Raw genomic sequence first — 18259 nt, 5'->3', positions numbered from 1 at the left:
CTGGAGGACGTTTGGCTTTAAAAACAGGGTCTCCAGAATTACAAGTAAGTTCAGGACATATAAGAGGTTATGTGCAGAACCTGGGGTACTGAGGAGTAATTCTCATATCTAAATAGTTAAAATTATTATAGTTAGGTTTGGAGTAGTGTACGTTTGTATGTTATTTAACTAAAATTAGGTCTTGTGTTTCTGCATCTATTTCATGTTTCCTTATCATTAAATGTTGGTATAGGCAATTTTCTGGGTCAAATTCTGCCCCTATTGGCTGTTATAACCCTCTTCCCTAATAAATTAACATCAGGGCATTTTAGGAGCTTGATCTAAGTACTGATAAGAAACCACAGAGAACCATCAGCATTGTTACAACCTAATATGCATTTTTATCAGCTCATTTAAAACAGAGAGGGACTGAGATCTGGAAATTTTCGTATTGCTGTTTTTCCTTCCACTATTAATCTGATAATCTGCACAGTCGTTATAACATTTTAAAAAAAAGTTTTTCAATTTTTCACCTGGGAATACAGGATAAATTGGTCGAATCACATATATGAAGAAGATAAGACTTGCATTCTGGCTCCTAATCTCATTACATACTGTGTTAATTAGAACACATCAGAAACTGGTCTGCTTACGTTTCTCTTTCTATGAAATGGAGATATGTAGTCTGTAATGATGTGGGATTTTATGCATTAACAACGCACATAATCTGTTTTGATTCCACAACTGGATTATCTCAAGGAACCCTGGGCTATACAGGCATAAGCATGTAAGTCTCTAGTGTATATAGGTATATATTTATATATAATACAGGTAAATCAGATTATGACCTATGTTATCATTATAGACACCTCAGGACAAAAACCAAAAGGAGAATAGTAACTTCTTTAGTATGAGGTTGACAAGGCAGCAGAACAGGCTGCTCAGAGATGTAGAGTCCCCTTCTTTGTAGATATTCAAAACCCACCAGGATACAGTCCCGTGTAATGTGCTCCAAGTGAACCTTCTTTAGTGGGAGAATTGGATTAGATGATCTCTAGAGATCCCTTCACACTCTGAAAATTCTGTAATATTTTCAAAGAGATATTTTAAACTAATGCTTAAAAAACACTTGTCAGAACAACTAGTTTTGAAAGCCATTTCTCTCCTATAGATGAAGTTGTTGTCTAGAAGGATTTGCAGAAGCTCTCAAATGTCTAACTCCTGTGATCAGCTTTGGTTTCAATGCCTCTGAATGCCTGGCCACAAATCCTAATGTCATTGCCCGTTTCAGTTAAACACTCAAGGGGGCTTGATTTGTTCCCAAAACCATAACCAGGCGTCCATAGCCTTTAGCAAACGATACGAAACTAGCAAAGCCCTTGCGATAAACTGCTAATAGTTCCTGTTTGAAGGAAGCTGTAACTGCTTAATTGCGTGGCATTACCTTACAGTGGAGCAGAGAACGGTTCGCATTTTCCCCTTCCCTGCCGAGGCTCACTGCCTGGCCTGGCGATCCCTGCCGCCCTCGGGTTCTCGCAGACGCCGCTGACTTCTCCGTGCTGCGGACTGCCGCCAGCCCTCTCCCTCCCCAGAGCATGCGATGGGACCTACGTACCGGGCAGGGGCGGAGAGGCTTCACCCCTGCCTCCGCTGGCGGCAAGGGGCAGCGGCAGGGATCCCCGTCCTCTCGCCCACAAGCAGACCCACCCCGCTGCTACCCCCGCTGCTACCCCCACTGCTACCCTAGAAACCTCTCTGCCATCAGAGCCGTCGAGTCACGGCAGGGCACCAACCCGTTACCCGTTACCTGCGACCCTGCAGCACCTCTCCGCTCCGCCGCCCAGGGCCCGGGCCCGCCCCCCCGCGCCGCTGATGCCGCCCGGCCCGGCCCCGCCCGGCCCCGCCCCTCCCCTCCCGCAGGCACCGCCCGCCGCCCGGGAGGCTGGGGGCCGGCCCGGCCCGAGGAGCGCGGCAGTCGCCGAGGCGCTGCGCTCTGCCGGGCGGGGGTACTGCGGCTGCCAGCGGCGGGGCATGCGGGCGGCGCGGTTCTGAGCCTCGGCCATGGCTGAGAAAGTTTCGGCGGCTGCGGAGAGGCCGCGGGGGGCCGGCCACGTCGGCTCCTCTTGCTCCGGCTCCTCCTCCAGCTCGGAAACTCTCTCCGAGGAAGGGGAGCCCAGCGGCGGCGGGCTGGCAGCGGCCCCAGGCGACGCGGCGGCCGGGCTGCTGCTGCGGCGGCGGCCGGGCGAGGAGCGGGCGATACCCGGAGACCGGGCGGAGGACGGCGCCTCGCTGGAGGAGCGGGATGAGGAGGTGCGCGGAGCCGGGGCGGCGGCGCTTGCTTCTCCCGCCCGGAGGCACCGGGGGCGCGTAGGGAGGCGCCGACCGGGGCGGCCCCCCCCGTGAAAGCCGGGATGCGGCTTCGTGCCCACCTGGTTACAGCCCCTTGGCGTCATCTCCCCTCCTAAACCTTCGGCGTTTTTCTTTTTGCGCCCGCGGCTCTCGCTTCTTCTGACTGCCGATAATTGAGGCTTGGGGTGTTTTTTGTATGGAGAGGGTATTTTCTGTTATAAGAAACCTCGGTTTTTTTGTAGCGTGTCACCTTTGGATAGCATTGCTCTAAAGCAAAGTCTTCAATGTCAGACGGAAGTGATACGCAAGACCCTAAACTACGCTAATCCTCTTGGGAGAGCTAATGACAGGCTGTGGATTATGGAGGAGCTCTGTAGGGGATAGATCTGTAGCATGATACGCGGGTATTCATTCCCTTCCCTCCCCTCCTGATGTGGTTGCAATACCTTCTAACGGCACTCTAAAACAAAGCCAGAACCCCACTACCTTACAGTAAAGTGACCCTTTCGAGTTCAAGACTGATTTTGTTGTTGTTGTTGTTGCATGGTTCGCACTCCTTTTAAAGGTATTTCGTGCCATGATCTCGAGACTGAGCACATTGTTTTATCTGGCTGCCTTACTGTTTTGCCTCCGTACGTAGTGTCTTCTATGCTATCGTTGAGCGGCTGACTTGCCTTTTGTTGTCAACTTTTTAATTTGCTGTTATGCTGCTAAATCGTGTTCCTTTATTCTGTGTTGGGTTTTTTTTGTTTGTTTGGTTTTTTTGTGGTGGTGTGTTTTTTTTGTTTGTTTGTTTTTTGTTTTTTTTTTTTTTTTTTTTGGAAACCCCTTTTAGGCAAACCCCTTTTAGGCCTTTTTAGAGAAATACCTGCGTATCTGCGGAGCGCTTGCTGAAGTTGTTGGCAAGTACTGAAGCTGCAATTGCCGGTAATGTTTCCCTCCACGGTAATGACTTGTTTATGTAGCTTCTCTTTTCCTTTTTATTCCCTGATGACTGCCACCACTGTTGAAGTGATACAACAGTGGGACAGTGCGGTGAATTGGATCTAAATATAACTTCCTCTGCTCCCCCCCTCTTTTTTTTTTTTTTTTTTTTTTTCTTTAAATACTCAAACTTGGACGAGATTCCTGGTCTGTTGCAACAGCATGTGCCCACAAAGGGTGGAATGTGCATTTATGTCAGTAGTAGAATGAATGTGCATATGTCCACATAATTTTTTTTTCTTTATAGAGGTGTGAACTTGCTTTATTCACGGAACTGAGTAGGAGCTGTGTAGCTGCTGTTAGCACAGTGCTCTTTGGTAGGTAATTAATGTATTCTGCTTCTCGGCAGGTCTTGTACATGTGGTCTGGGAACTGTGCTTTCCCACAGCTGTATGGTGCCTAGTTGGTTTGGTGCTCAGTTGGTAAGCCTGCAGAATACTGCGTAGAAGTACACAAAGGCTATCTGTTCAGTTAGATGTACTCAGAGCTGCTGGCAGACCAGTTAACTTATGGTTAAGGCTGGTTATTTCTGTATGTGCTTTGGAAATTAATTTGTCACCTTTTGAACTGAAGGTATAGGGAACGTAAACCCCTCAAAAAATCAATATTGCATTCATTGGAATTTGGAAATTCTCTGTGGGCAGTCTGATACTTCAGCTACAGTTAGTAATGCTAGAAGATACCAGTATAAACTCATTTTAGTAACATTATATTCCAAGATTGCTTGGAATATGCAGCCTTCTTCCTTCCTTTTTATCCCCTTCTGCTGGAGTCCTTCATTATCTGAAATCAGTCTTTTTTGTCTGTGATTTTTATGCTTTGCTTTTGCTCTTTCTTCCATTTTGATGTAGTCAGTGCTTGCAGCTGAATTCCTGCCTACCTGCAGAGCCACCTGACAAATCTGCCTGTATAATCGTTTTTTTTGTGTGTGTGTGTGCAAGACAATGCATTAGAGTGCAGAAATAAATGTTCTCAGTTTTAAATTAGCATATACACATCACTGTTACTCTCACACTGAAACCTTTAAGTGTAGTGGGAAAAGGCCAGATTAAGGACCAAGATAAATTTACAGATGTTTTCAGACTTTATGTTCTCCTGCTGAAAGTATAACATTGAGAGCAGTACTTGAAGATAGCATTTTCATATCAACATCCCATATAATTACTGTCAAACTATGAAAATTTTTATGTTCTCTGCAGTGTTCTCTTCCTGAGTTCTTTTAGTGTTACAGATCTTTGGAGCTTGATCCTGCTCTTCCAGGTTTCATTTGTCTTGTTGCCCTGCCCTTGTTCCTGTTGCCAACATAGCAGAACGGAATGTGTTGGTAACGGCTGTTCAGTATCCCTTAGACTACAGTGAAACAGATTGTCTTGATAGCTCTCTAGCTGCTACTTTAGCTGTCAGTAAATTCTTCAGACCGTGGCATAGAAAAATATTTTCAAACTAAATCTCTGAAAGAGTAATTAGAAATCAACACTTTCCCAAAAGTGCTACTACTTCATGTGGGGTTCCAGTAGACCTCTTTATTCTCTGGTGGTTTTGTGTAAGACATATTTGACAACTCTGATATTGTCCCCTCCTAGACCTCTTCTTTATACTACAGAATGCCAGGTGTTTAATGTGCCATTACAGAACGTGTTTCCAGACATTCTCATTGCTGTCTTGTGATTCTTTGCAGGTGGTCACATCTGTCTTGAAGCATGACAAAAAAAACCAGGATGCCACACTCAGGTTCAGGCATTGCCATAGATAACTAGGGCAGAAAGATTATTTCAGAAGTCTCTCAATTGGTGTTATTGTTTACATAGCCCAGACTGCTCTACAGTTTGTTGTCTATTAAGAGTTTTATGTCTCTTTCTGAAGAATTATATGAAGATTTTGACTTTACCAAAAAGAATGGTTTGTGTTCCTCACCCAATGAAGGAAACTTAATGCTGTCTCTTAGAATAGGGATGCTTTTGCATCTGGTAATTAAACACTAGAAAGGAAGACTCTAGCTTGTCACATTTGAAGAGTTCATTCGTGGAGGTGAGTGGGTAAGGGAACATCAAGATGGGAAGAGGACTTCTTTTTTCTTTTTTTGTTACTTCATCCTTCCGTTCCATAAACTTTACCATGAAAAAGTAATTACAGAATAACCAAAAGAAAAGCAGTCTCTCATTTCATGTAAGCAAAACCAAATGATAGTTTACATGAAAATGACAGCCAGTTACTAAAGTGTTTTTGATGTCTTACTCTGATATATTCAAATGGCTACAGGCAGATTATTTACCTATGCTCTTGTGAGGCAAGTGGCTAACTGCTGACAGAAGCAGGCAGGATGGGATTGCACAGTGAAGGCACTCAAGGCAAACACTACAGAGTGGATAGCTTACTACTTTGACCAGTGATAGGACAAGGGGTAATGGGTGTAAATTGGAACATAGGAGGTTCAAGTTGAATATCAGAAACAATTTTTTTACTGTAAGGGTGACGGAGCCCTGGAACAGGCTGCCCAGGGGGGTTGTGGAGTCTCCTTCACTGGAGACATTCAAAACCCGCCTGGACGCGTTCCTAGGCGATGTACTCTAGGGGGCCCTGCTCTGGCAGGGGGGGTTGGACTAGATGATCTTTCGAGGTCCCTTCCAACCCCTAGGATTCTATGATTCTATGATTCTATGATTCTATGATACTTTCCTAACTCAGTATTGTTGTTGCTAAAAGAGCATTCTGTATTCTCTTTAGAACTCTTTTTGTTGTTTCCCATTTCCCAGACTGTTATGGGAGGTGTCAGTGCTGGGCAACAGCATGTTTTCTGTTGTAATCTGACTGCTTCTACAGTTTGTGGGTAGTCAATATTAGAACAGTTATGGGGAAAGGAATAAATGTAAAAAGCCCCCAAATTTTCCCATTTTTCCGTCTGTTGCATTTCTCTGTTTTCTACATTAGTCTTTCTTTTTGACAAAAAAAAAAAAAAAAAAAAAAAAAAGTCTGAACAGGAAGGATGTTCTGTGAGGTTTATTGAGGCAAATGGTGCCAGATGTTATTGGCTGAGTAAGTTTCTCTCACTCAGAATGTTTTACAGTCTTCAAGTCCAGTCCATGGACTTACAGTCTTTTAAGTCCAATTGCATGGACTCATCCTAGGTCCATGAGATAAGCTTTTTTTGATGATGGCTTCCAAATCTTAAAGGCTTTACAGGGCGGGTGAGAGCCTCACTTGGCTTAATTTTGTGCCTTAAAGAGGATGAATGCAAACAGTGTTTTTCTTCTCTACAGCAGTAATCTCATGCATCTGTAGCTTAAATTGAGTGTTTTAGAACTGTCTGTCTTTGCCATCTCTGTCAGTTGACCTAATGAAAGTGTTTATTTTTTTACAAACATTTTCACAGTGACTGGAAATGTTTGTTGCTTACCAGAGCAGAGTAGCAGGCCAGGGAGGGCAAATATTTTTTCAGAGAGAATATTACTTTTTCATATAGCACAAGTGCTTTAGGTCTGAAGTAGATCCAAAAGCTTAGGAACACACCAGCATCTTCTGAATTACCATGGAGAATATTCTTCATTATTTTAGATGCTTTAAAAATGCTCTCAAAAAACCACCACAAAAAAAAAAAGGAAAACATGGTGTTTTGTTCTCAAATAATTTCAGTTCTTGCCTTGTAAATTAAATGTTTAACACTGAAGTGGCTATCAGAGTTGACAGAAATTGATCCTGTATTGGTAAGATGAGTAACATAACGGTAAAGGGATTTCTCATGAAGATGTGGTTGGTCATTCTACATTATTTCCTACTCTATTTTAAGTGTCTCCTGTGTTTAAAAATACACCTCACTGCACAGAGAGGTACAACAGCTTTTTCTGTTGCTGCTAACTCTTACCCTGAATCTGCCTGTTTATGACACATTCTACTGTGGCTTCAGGTGTACTTTATGGTGGGAATTAATTACTGGAAAATTAAGATTCTGCCATGAAAGTACTCATAGCAAGGCAAAGAGAGTGGTAGAAGGAAATACTGCTCTAAAAGTTGTTCTTTCACCCATTTGTCTTTAAGCAGGTGTCCACTACAGAGCTACAGAAGCCCCAGTGTTGCAGATTTTCTGCCAGATCTTCATCCAAACAAAACTGTGATTTGGGGGAGGGGTGAAAATAAAAGTGCTTTGTGATAAACTAGGCAAAGAGTGTGAACTGATGACAATGATTACTGGTGAATCCATGCATAATGGTGATGTCACTGGACCGTAAGTAGTAGTAATGCTTGTTACTTCCCTCCTTCCCTTCCCACCTGTCCTGATGGAGTGTTATTCATGGGACATGCTGGGACTGTGTGGCAGATATTGTAGATAATTTTTTCTTTTAACTGTTTCAGACTTTTTTTTGTCTTTGACAGTGATGGATCGTTCTCTGTTGTAGAGCACCCTGAAGGTTCTGCCTTAGGATGATTTGCTTAATTGCTTGGGTGTGATCATTAGATCATACTAAAGAGTAGTAATGCAGCCATAAAATGTATACTTCTCAGGATTAAAATTATTGCAGTGGGATTAAATAAGCACTCTTCTAGCCTAGAGCAGCCACATAACTGTTACTGTGTCATGTGAGCCAGAGAAAAAGAGTTTGATTTTTTTTCTAGATATGTTTGTAATAAGTTACCTATAAATACTTCACACTTGTAAGGCTGTCTCAACAGTAAAACATTCTCTTGATTTGCTCTTAGTATGAAAAGAAGTATGTTTGTCTCCTGCTTTAAAATTTCTGTGTGCATGATAGGTCTACAAGTTGTGTGCTAATAAGCATCTATATTATCTCAGAAATACTGTGGGACAAGGAGATGCACATGGTTGAAGCCTTTATGTAACAAAAAATGCGTTTTTTTCTGAGGTTTAAGAAAGTCTGTACAATAGTAATGTTAGCAGCTCTTTGGAGCTTCTTTTCAAGATATTTGGAGGGTATAAGTAAGCCTGTAACTACAGCATCTACTTTCTCACTTGGAGAAGTGAGAGCTGGAGAAGTGGTTCATGCATTGCATTGCATATCTGTTTTTATGTGCCAGAAATATTTAGATACTTAAAGCCTTCTGGAGGGTGTGGGTGAGGACCTGGTACAGTCTTCATACTAAAATTTGAATGCATTTGCAAAAATGTCTGAGTGGGCCTTTTGCATGTTCTAGATTTTACAGGCAGAAGGATGTAGTCCTGAGAATAATCTTCAGGACCTCTTATTGTCTGAATGTTCAACTGTGTATTCAAATGTAGAGGAACATCTTTTCTGAAAAGCTGCAGGTTTGTAGGAGGACGGCTTAACTCCAGTATAGTCTGCTGCGTTTGACAGTATTTTGGCTAGATGTAAGCTGCTTTGAAATGAATGTCAGTAAATAATAATATGGTGGTTAGTGCTATGAGGAAGCTCTGTGTGATGGGGCTGTTCTGCTGGCAGTAGCAGCCTGTGTAAAGTTGTGTTTATATAAAGGAATAGCAGGCTTTAACTCTTAAAGCATAAAATATGAACACTGTGAGGTGTACTGCAGATGAGAAGACCCTTGAGCTAGCAAGCTGAGCAGATAGATAGCCTTCTGCTGTGACAGTCCATGTAATGGGGCAATTTTCCTTTTGGTTTTTTTGCATATTATGCACTCTTTTCCGCTATCCCCAAAGCACAACATATAATCTCAAAGTGTGTCACACCGAAGCAGTGATACTCTGTCTCTGATCTTACTGTTTGGTTTACATAGAGTTGACAAATATTAAGCAGCAATGCTCTTCTGTACAAGGCATGAGATTTTTACACTTTTTTTTTTTTTTTTTTTTTTTTTAGGCAAAAATATGAAATGCAGAATTTGGGGACTTCCCAAAAGTTATGTATGGATCTGAGGAGATCAGTAATGTGAACAAAGCCCCTAGAGTTTTCTGTTAAAGCCTCCTTAGGCAGAATTGCTTGGAAACCAGGCTGAAGTTTTTCTTACACTCAGTGTTGCTGTTACAGTTTAAGACTTAGATGAAAGCAAAATTACAAGCTAGAAAATTATCTTTATCCTGGCCCAAACCAGGATAGTTGCGAAGCAGATTCCCATTGTTAAGAACTTCAGCAAGACAGGCTCTGTCTGTTCTGCTGCTGGCTTGGGAAATGACCTGTCCAGGCTGTGACTAGAGAGAAATACCAGTCCTTTTAATAGCTTGATAAGTGAAAGGATGAAGAAAAAATACTCTTTGGATTTGGTTTTGGTTATGGTTTTTATGTTGTTGTTGTTTGTTTGTGTGGGGTTTTTTTCCCCCCACTGTACTAAACGCGGCAGCATCCCAGTTTGTGTTGGAACGTCCTCAGTGTCAGGATATTACAGACAGTACTGAGCATGTTTTTCGCTATGATGCTTTAAAAACAGTGGTATAGGCTTCAAACACTCTGCAGTATAACATCCCAAATTTTTATAACTTGTTGCTTTAGCCTTCAGATATATGGGTTTTTTTCTATCTTTTCTCTCACAGCTGTGAAGTTTAAAATTCTTTTAAAAGCAAGATTTTAATACTTTGGTGATTCTTGGTTTTAAGATGAATGACTGATAAGAGGCTTGGGCTTAAATTCATGAAATGCTGATGTATCTTCATGCGGTGATAGGGGGGAAGGAAAAAAGATGCAGCTACTTGAGGACAAGCTAGCTGAAAAGGTGAGAAACAGGAGAGTGGTGGAAACATAGGCTATTTTAAATTAAGTCAAGAACCTGTCTTAGCTTTTGGTTTACTGAATCAAGTAAAATTTTACTTACCTATTCCTAGCTGAAAGGGATGCTCTCATTTAACCTGCCAGCTGAGAAACTCAATAGCTTACCCTCCTTAAATGTAACTAAGGTGATGAATTCATGCCTTTCAGACATGAACTACAAGTGTATCAAGGGTAAAAGCTCAAGTGTTCCACTATATAAATAGCCTGGTAGCCCTTGCCACAGGTTTCTTTGCTGTGTCTCTATATTTCAAGTGGGAAACAGGGATGAATGCAATACTTTCTTGACTGGTACCACCTACAGTCTTCAAGTAGAAAAAGACATTTTTTTTTTTTTTTATTGAACAGGTCTGTAGTGACTTTCTGGACCAGTAAAAGGGAAAGGAAAAAGCCATGTGCAAGCAACAAAAACCTCTTACAAAATGACTAATTGTGGATGAAAATAACTGAATATAGGTTGGCAACCTGTGTAGCCAAGATGAATTCCCTGTTACTTTGCAGTATTTTATTGTGAAAACTGTGTGTATTGCCATACATCCTTTTAATTTTTATTTATTTATTTTTAATTTCCAGAGGGTGGTGGTTATATACTGAGTGACAGACTTCCCTTGTGAGGCCATGATGCCATGCTAGTGGGACAATATAATTAATTGCCTCTGGACCATTAATAATCCCATTGTTTTATTAGCCTTGCAATCCTGAGGAAGGGAGCTATGGGTGAACAGAGCAGATGAACTGCTGCACTAAACTGCTAAGTCGATTTTCATTGTTACTTCAGGAAAATTTTACTGGAATGTAATAATGCTGTATCTATGGCTCAGTGGATGCTTTTCTGTTAAGGCTGTTATTCAGGCCATATAACAAAAATGCCTCATATCTATCATGCTGTGTTTCAAGTTTTGTGCCTAGTACGTGTCAAGGAAGGGCAGGATGAGATGGGCCCTATATATTTTGATTTGAGTTAGCTAGAATAGATTGTTTACAAAAAAGTCACATTAAAAAACCTTTAGTTTAATTGGGTCTTAATAGTTTAAAGAAGTAGATGAGCAAATAAATTTCTGGATGTGTTTTAACCTGTTAAGAGTGGTTCCTTCGCATTTCTGTTTGTTCATATACTGGTGGTGTTAACACATTAAACTACTGGAGGACATGTTCTAAAGTTAAAAATGCTGTTGATTTTCTTGGAGGAGCTCTGCAGCAAGCCAGAGTGCTATGTATTGAATTGGCTGTATATACTTTTGGAAAATGTACATCCAGAGAGCAGTGAAAGTCATTGACTTTCTTGAGCTTCATTGAGTTGCTCCGTTTGCTGAACCTCAGACCATGTATTGTCACCTGTTGTGGTCTCCTGGTTTGCTTTCATCCAAGCTCAGCATGCTTAGTTTTGTATTCTCATCAGAGGTAATAACTAGTGGCTGGAAATTCAAGAAACTGAAATTTGTGTTAAATTCAGACAGCAGTGATTCTACGGTTGAAATAGGAGAGTTACAGGTAGAGTATGGGTATGAAAGGAAGAGGAGAGAGATTACGACACAATGGTGTATATGGGGGAGAAAAAATTTCTCCTTAGCATTGAGTAACCTTTGTGCTTCTATGTATGCTACTATTAGCATTTTGTTAGTAGGGCCATTGTCCACAGAATGTAGAAGTATGCTGAGGTATGTAGAAGTATGCATGTAAAAATATAAAGCCACACCATCAGGCACTTCATATGTAAGCTTGATTGAGAGTGAAAAGAATACATTCTGAACTTTGGTATGTTGATAACCACTCAAAACAGCTGAGAGGTGCAAGCCCTTCTGTTACAGCAGGACCACGTTATTACCTTGCCCGCATTCCAGATAAGAGACCAGCTATGCCAGGGAGTGTGGCATTGTAGCTTGTGCACAGCAGAGGGTTAGCCTCAAAGCTGTGTGTGCCCTGGTAGCTTACAAGCAGGTAGAGATAGGTTTTATAGTGCTAGGAGCTAAAGCATTTCCATTCCTGGTCTGCTCTCCCAAGATGACACCACAAAAACTAGTGGTTTTTGGCATGGTAATTAAATGAAGAAAAAAGTAAATTGCAGAAGCTGCAGATAAAAAATGTGGATATATTAAAGCATAGATATGTCCCTGGAAAACAAAGACAGAATTGGAATTAGGAAACTGAACATTGCTGGGGACCTGGGCTCTAATCTAGGACAATTTAGAAACTGCTTTCAAAATAAGTGTGTGCTAATGTCTCATCTGTCGTTAGCTGCAATTACTGCAGTATTGCATGCTTTTTGAATTTATTTTAAACAAAGGAAAAACATCTTGCTATTGTTACAAACAAATCAATGCTAGTGATCTACCCATAATTACACTAATGCCTTTCCTTTAATTCTTTCTGCATAGGAGCTTTATTAAATTATGTTGCAGAAGTTATTTTAAATCTGCAACTCCTTCTGTCTGCTTCTGAAAAAAGGATACTAAAGTTGTTCGATGATGAACCAGATATGAAGAATGACTTTTCACAGAAATCTTTTTCCTATAAAATGAACAAGGCAGCAGAAAGAGCTATGCCTACGTAAGCAGGTGGCACAATGCAAGGCGAATGGATTTATGAGGTGAAATTGCTGGTATAGAGAATACTGTTCACTGTGTTTTTTGGGGGAACTGACTTGAGATCAGCTTGTCTGATCCCAAGAGGTGATAATCTGGTATGCTGCCTGTTGTACAGGAGCTGGGTATGCTTCAGTGCTTGTCAGAGGTGATAGGAGCCGTGCTGGCTTGGGCAGTGGTGGTATGGTTCCCAGATCAGCCCAGGTTAATGATCTGAAGTTCTTGGCGGGTGCCTGGCCAGGGTTTTCTAGTATGTGTTGAGCTTCATGAAGCTAATGATTTATGAAATGTTTTGGGGGTTTTTTTAGGGATAAGCTTAAATTGAGTGAGTCTGCAAGAACTGCAGTTACAACTTTGGCTGTGCTGTAAACATGAAATCATTTCAGTTGAAATATCTGGCTGGGTGTGGTTTTTTTCATTAGTTGTTAATCCCTCCGTCCTCATTGATTATTGCTGAGTTAATGTGCTTTTGTGAGAGAATTAACAGGTAGTGGTTAGTGTGTTAATCCTTTCTGTTTAGATTTGAGTTTAGTAATCCACCTCCTAGATGTCTCGCCTGTCTAAGGCTGTGACATCTGTCTGACAGGAACTTTCTTCCTACATGCAGTTATTCCTTGTCAGCTTCTTCCCTGTGTGTAGGTATAGTTGCTTCTACAGAGGTTGCAGGTCTCCTAGGAAACAAAACAATATAATTGAACATTATTTTAATCTTTAAAAGATGTTATATATATATATATAAATAAATATGGAAAAAACACACAGTGTTCCCTGTACTTTTGGGACTGTAGAAGGTAAAATGGCTTGGCCTGTTTTCATCTCTGATAGTACGGCTAACAGATGCCTACTGCAATTACTCAGATAACTGCAATATCTCTACTTGTTCAGGTAGTGTCCAGATAAAGGCAGTGAAGCTGCATAAATAAACCTATGGAGAAAAGACATTCCCGTAATAATAGGTGTGTACTCTAAATATAAAGCTGGGTCACAGCTTGTCTGAACCCACACCCTTTCAATACGTTCATGGAGGAGATAACATAGTCTTTAGCAGGTCAGTGATACTTATGTACCAGAAGCCTTGAAAAAAGCTTGCTGATTGTTTTTTTTTTTTTATATTACGGAGCATATATTGACAAAAGTTGTATATTAAAATGTATTCATCTTCTTTAGTGTAAGGGCAATTAAGACTCTTCTGCAAGATTTTTGTAAGCATGAACAAATGCATTATTTAAAGATCCAAACAATGTAAGTGAAAGAGTGTGGGGAAATAACTTCAAAGGCTTTTTTTCTACAGACATAGCACTTAAAATAATTCTGGTGACTGCATTTGCAGGTGATGTGTTCGAAGGCCTTCAGAAAATCTCAAAAGAGGTGTACTATACATTGCAGATCACTTCAGTGCAGCTCCTTGGTGTCTGGCTTTTGTATTACAGTACTTCACAAATAACCACTAAAGTACTTAGAGAGCTTCTATAATCAGGCTTTATTAAAATTATCCCTGTCCTTTTTTCTCATACATTGCTTGAGTGCTCTTACGCAGTGGTAATGATTATGCTGTGTGGATATGCTGACATTAAATGTAAATACATGTAACATGAGGCAAACCCAATACTGAACACAGATAACACAACAGAGTCAAGCTTTCATTTCTTGGCTGTTGGTTACACATAGAGGTAGCACTGGTGTTTTTGAGATTTTGTTGAATCTTTCTGAGGTTGTCAAATCAAGTTCTGTTTTTTTTCTCTGCTTTTCTGTCCTGTGCTGTTGGTAACTGAAGGGTGGCTTTACAGAGTCCAGTCTTGATGGCTGCAGGCCTAGCTTGCTGAGAACATCTGTAAATAAAAATAAAATTCTGTCTTGCCTTGCAAAATGGTGAGCTGCTTTCTTTTGCTCTTCAAGTCTGGAATCCAGGTTTAGTGATCATGAAGATCTGTGTAAATCCATCATATTCGGTGTGGTTCAGTAAGTGTGCCCTTTCTCAGTGAAGTGTTTCTTGGGTGTTCTCGTTTCACTTCAGCAAGTGCAGTTGTATTGGGTGCTGATGGTCAGGTTCTGGTAGAGGGGTGCTGCAGGGGCATCCTCTGAGGAGGGGCTGAGGATGCCATGTGCCAGGCACAGACAGCTCAAATGGACCTACCACAGGACACAGTTGAGCCCCTCAACCAAGACAGTGGGGAAAATGTATTTAAGAAAGGGCAAAATGCTGGTATAGCAGTGAGGGATGTAGAGTGGGACAAAGGCTGTAGACAGCAAGATGGGAGATGGAGGCACAGAAGGTGCTTCACATGTAGCAGAGATTCCCCTGGAGGAGATCACAGTGGCACCCTGAAGCCTGTGGTAGGACCCTCATGCTGGAGCAGGTAGATATTTGCTGAAGGAAGCTGCAATCCATGGAGACCTCATGTAGGAGCAGGTTTATCCTGAAGGACTGTAGTGTTTGGAGGGGATCTGTGCTGGAGCAGTTTGTGAAGGACTGTGCCCTCTGGGAAGGACCCACACTGGAGCAGGGGCAAAGTATGAGGATGAAGGAGTGTCAGTGAGAAGCTGTCATGAGCTGACGGAAGCCTCCATTCACCATCCCCCTATACTGTTCCTAGGAAAAGAAGTAAGGAAATTGGAAATGAAGGAGTGAAGCCGAGCTTTAGAAAGGGAAAGGGTGGTTTTAATTAGTCTTGGTTTCTCATTAGGCAATTCTGCTTTAATTGGCAATAAATCAAATTAATATTTCCCAAGTTTGCTGTTTGCCTATTACGGTAATTAGTAAGGAATGCCTGCCCTGATCTTTACCCATAAGCTTTTCTGTCTTATGTTCTCCCCTGTCCTGTTGAAGAGGGAGAGTGGCTTGGTGCGTTGCTGGCAGTTGGCCAAGGCCATCACAGACCTTAACTTAGGTTAACTTACCTGTTTAAAAAACTTTTTGGGAGGAGATAATTTTAAAAGTAATTATGTCCATCTAGGTATGTGTAGCTCCATGCACTGTCAGGTGACACAGGTTGGCAGCTGGAACTTTTCTGTTTGCAAGTGAGTCTTTCTTTTTTTGTTTCCTAAATGCAGCTCTATAAGCTCATATTGGGTTTACAGTTAAGTGCTTTTAACACTTCATGCAACATCTCTGGTCACTGAGGTGGGGCTGTTGTCTTCCAGCTATAATATTTTTCTGTAAATGTCCCTGGTGGTCTTGCAGTGTAACAATTAAATTAAATTAAACTTGTAGTAATATCTACATACTTTATGAACAGTAAAGGTGAAATAAGACCTTATCTTGTTTCCAGAGCTGTTGGAAGTGGCTGTGGATGTTGTTTTCCAGCTTTTCCATTGGACTATGGTATGGGTCTGTAAGTGTTTCATTATTTGCAATAGGTATGCAAATGTATCATTGCTCCTTCATGTAAGAGCTGTGCATAATTTCTTTGTGCAACAGCATTTTAGAAAGTCACTTAAGTTATGTGTAAAACATTTTTCTATCTTTTCTTCCGCTGGGGTACCTGAATGTATGTAGGGAAGTGGGCAGTGGTCTGTAGAGGTCTGTAGAGCTTAACATAAGTGGGTTCAGGTATGAAGCTTTAACAGGTATCCTTGTAGTACTGCATGGTATGTATATCTGTCAACTGTTACCTTGTAAGCAGAAAAATCTGTCATTTGAAAACTGATAGGTGTAAACAGTAACAATGATACTTATTTTATTCAATAAAGCTTTACTTTTGAGCTTTGTGTGTCTCCAGAGTGGGTTTACTATGTCAAGAAGAATGTTCAGTTTTATTTCAGGAGAAGAAAAAATAAGTCTCTGAATAAGATGAAATACCATATCAGATTTTTTAAAGCTCTCTTTTAATTTGTCTGACATGATCTAGTCTCACAATTACTACTGCAGTCTCACCGCTGCATGTGTACTAAATTAGACAGAGGTGTAACCTCTTTTTCTACTACAAGAGAAGAAGGTCAGGTTGATAAATAGAGTCAATTGAGAAGTCTTTAAAAATAAATATTTATTGTGTACCTTTTTATCTAAAGAAATATTTTAAAAAAATACCTAGAACTTGTTAAAGGTGGATGTTAGTATCTTAAGAGTAGAGGTATGTGGTAGCGGAATGGAAGATTTATGAAGCCTTTTAAAATAGGATTTTTACTTATGAAGAAAGATTGCCAGGAAAAAGCCTCAAGTAAGGTAAAAGTTGAGGATTTGTCTGTTTGGACACTGCATTCACTGGTCTTTTAATTGCCAAGGTTTAAAAACCTTTTTGGTCTTCTTTAATCAGTCAGTCACTTTAATGAATAGTTGTGTTAAGATTTGAGTTGCATGGAAGCTGCAATCATGCTGTTATTTTATTTGAAATACTGAGGATTCCAGAACTAATTGGATTAAGATATTTTGAAAGTTATTTTATTCTCAGGAAAGGCATAAGAAATGCATTGCTTTTTCCATTGTTCTCTTGATTATAAAATAGGCTGTCTGTGCAAATTCAGGGGCAGATTTGAAAGAATATTGCACTGGTAGGAAGAGACCTGCAGTGCAGCATCAGTGTTGAGATTATATCTCTGTGGTGTGCAGCACACTGGCATGAGGTTGTCCAGTTTACTGGCTCAACTCCATATTCACAGGACATGATCAATAAATGTGGTCATGCTCATGGTGTGATTTGATGCCTTCATTTAGTTACTCTGTGTGTGCGGGCATCAGCCTCGAGCAGCCAGGAGCATGGCTGATTTGTCAGCTGTTTTATAGCTGTTTTGTAGTCTTAAGACTATACAGAATTGGCTTTTTGGAGATGGCTTGGCTTTTTTTCCCCCTCTTTATTTTTATTTTATTTTCTGTAGGTGGTAGTTTTTGTCTTGGTTCAGCCACCGATGTGTGTTGCTTTAGAAGAACCATGTAAGGTATTTTCTAAGCATTAGTTCTTGTAATGAGGCTTCTATTCCAGAGGTGTGCGTTCAGTTGGATGTCAAAGTAAGATGTCTTCATTTGAAATGTACAGATGAAGAGGTTTTGCAAGTAAAATGAGACATAGCATGACTACTTAAAAACAGAGAGGAATAAGAATGGGTTATTTGCATTGGCCTAATTTAGTGATTTCCATGCAATACTCCTACTTCATCCTGTATGTCAGTAGTGAGTTCATACATATATATCCATAAAATAGATCTTGAAGCAGAAAAACCTCTGAAACTACCAGACATTTTGCTTTAAAACTGTATACAGTTAGAAAGTTGTGTGGGTACACCAGCAACTTGAAAGAAACCAAGCAAGAGAGTCTGAAGAGGGTTGTAGATTTTGCTTGGTTTATTGGGTTAGAGGGTGTTTGAGTTTTGTTATTAGTTTTTATTTTTTTGAGCTATCTTGTGCACTGTGTAATTACTTTCAAGGGTGTGGATAAGCATAACACCCCTGTGTATTAGTTATTTCATCTGCTAAAACACTGCCATGCATACAGGTCTTTTCATAGTGGCAGTACCTTTCTTGGGAAACCTTGTTTATTCTCCTGTAGTTCTTCAGTCTGGATCCAACATGCTCTCCTCCTATTTAGCAGGGGTTTTGTGGTGTGTAGAATGTGTTAATTGTCTATATTCACTGTGCTACAAGAGTGTGGTGGATTTTGAATATGTCAGTCAAGTTTTAGTACTTGGTAACAATATGGCTAATGAAATCTGTACTGCTGTTTTTTTCCTCTTTCAAATTAGGCT

At 40.8% G+C, this 18259-nt stretch overlaps 1 protein-coding gene across 6 annotated transcripts in view; it reads left to right on the top strand.

Annotated features, from left to right (window-relative positions):
• Nucleotides 1-1918: 1918 nt before the first annotated feature.
• Nucleotides 1919-18259, top strand: part of MAST4 (microtubule associated serine/threonine kinase family member 4) — a 275542-nt gene continuing 259201 nt past the window's right edge. For all 6 annotated transcript variants that reach the window (XM_071730329.1, XM_071730328.1, XM_071730326.1 and 3 more), the window contains exon 1: nucleotides 1919-2289. In XM_071730329.1, coding sequence (XP_071586430.1) covers nucleotides 2041-2289 — 249 coding nt within the window. In that variant the 5' untranslated portion in view covers nucleotides 1919-2040. The remainder of the gene's footprint in view (nucleotides 2290-18259) is intronic.

The sequence above is a fragment of the Heliangelus exortis genome, chromosome Z (assembly GCF_036169615.1).
Source record: "Heliangelus exortis chromosome Z, bHelExo1.hap1, whole genome shotgun sequence".
Lineage (NCBI taxonomy): Eukaryota > Metazoa > Chordata > Aves > Apodiformes > Trochilidae > Heliangelus > Heliangelus exortis.
This window is presented reverse-complemented; position numbering and strand designations above follow the sequence as displayed.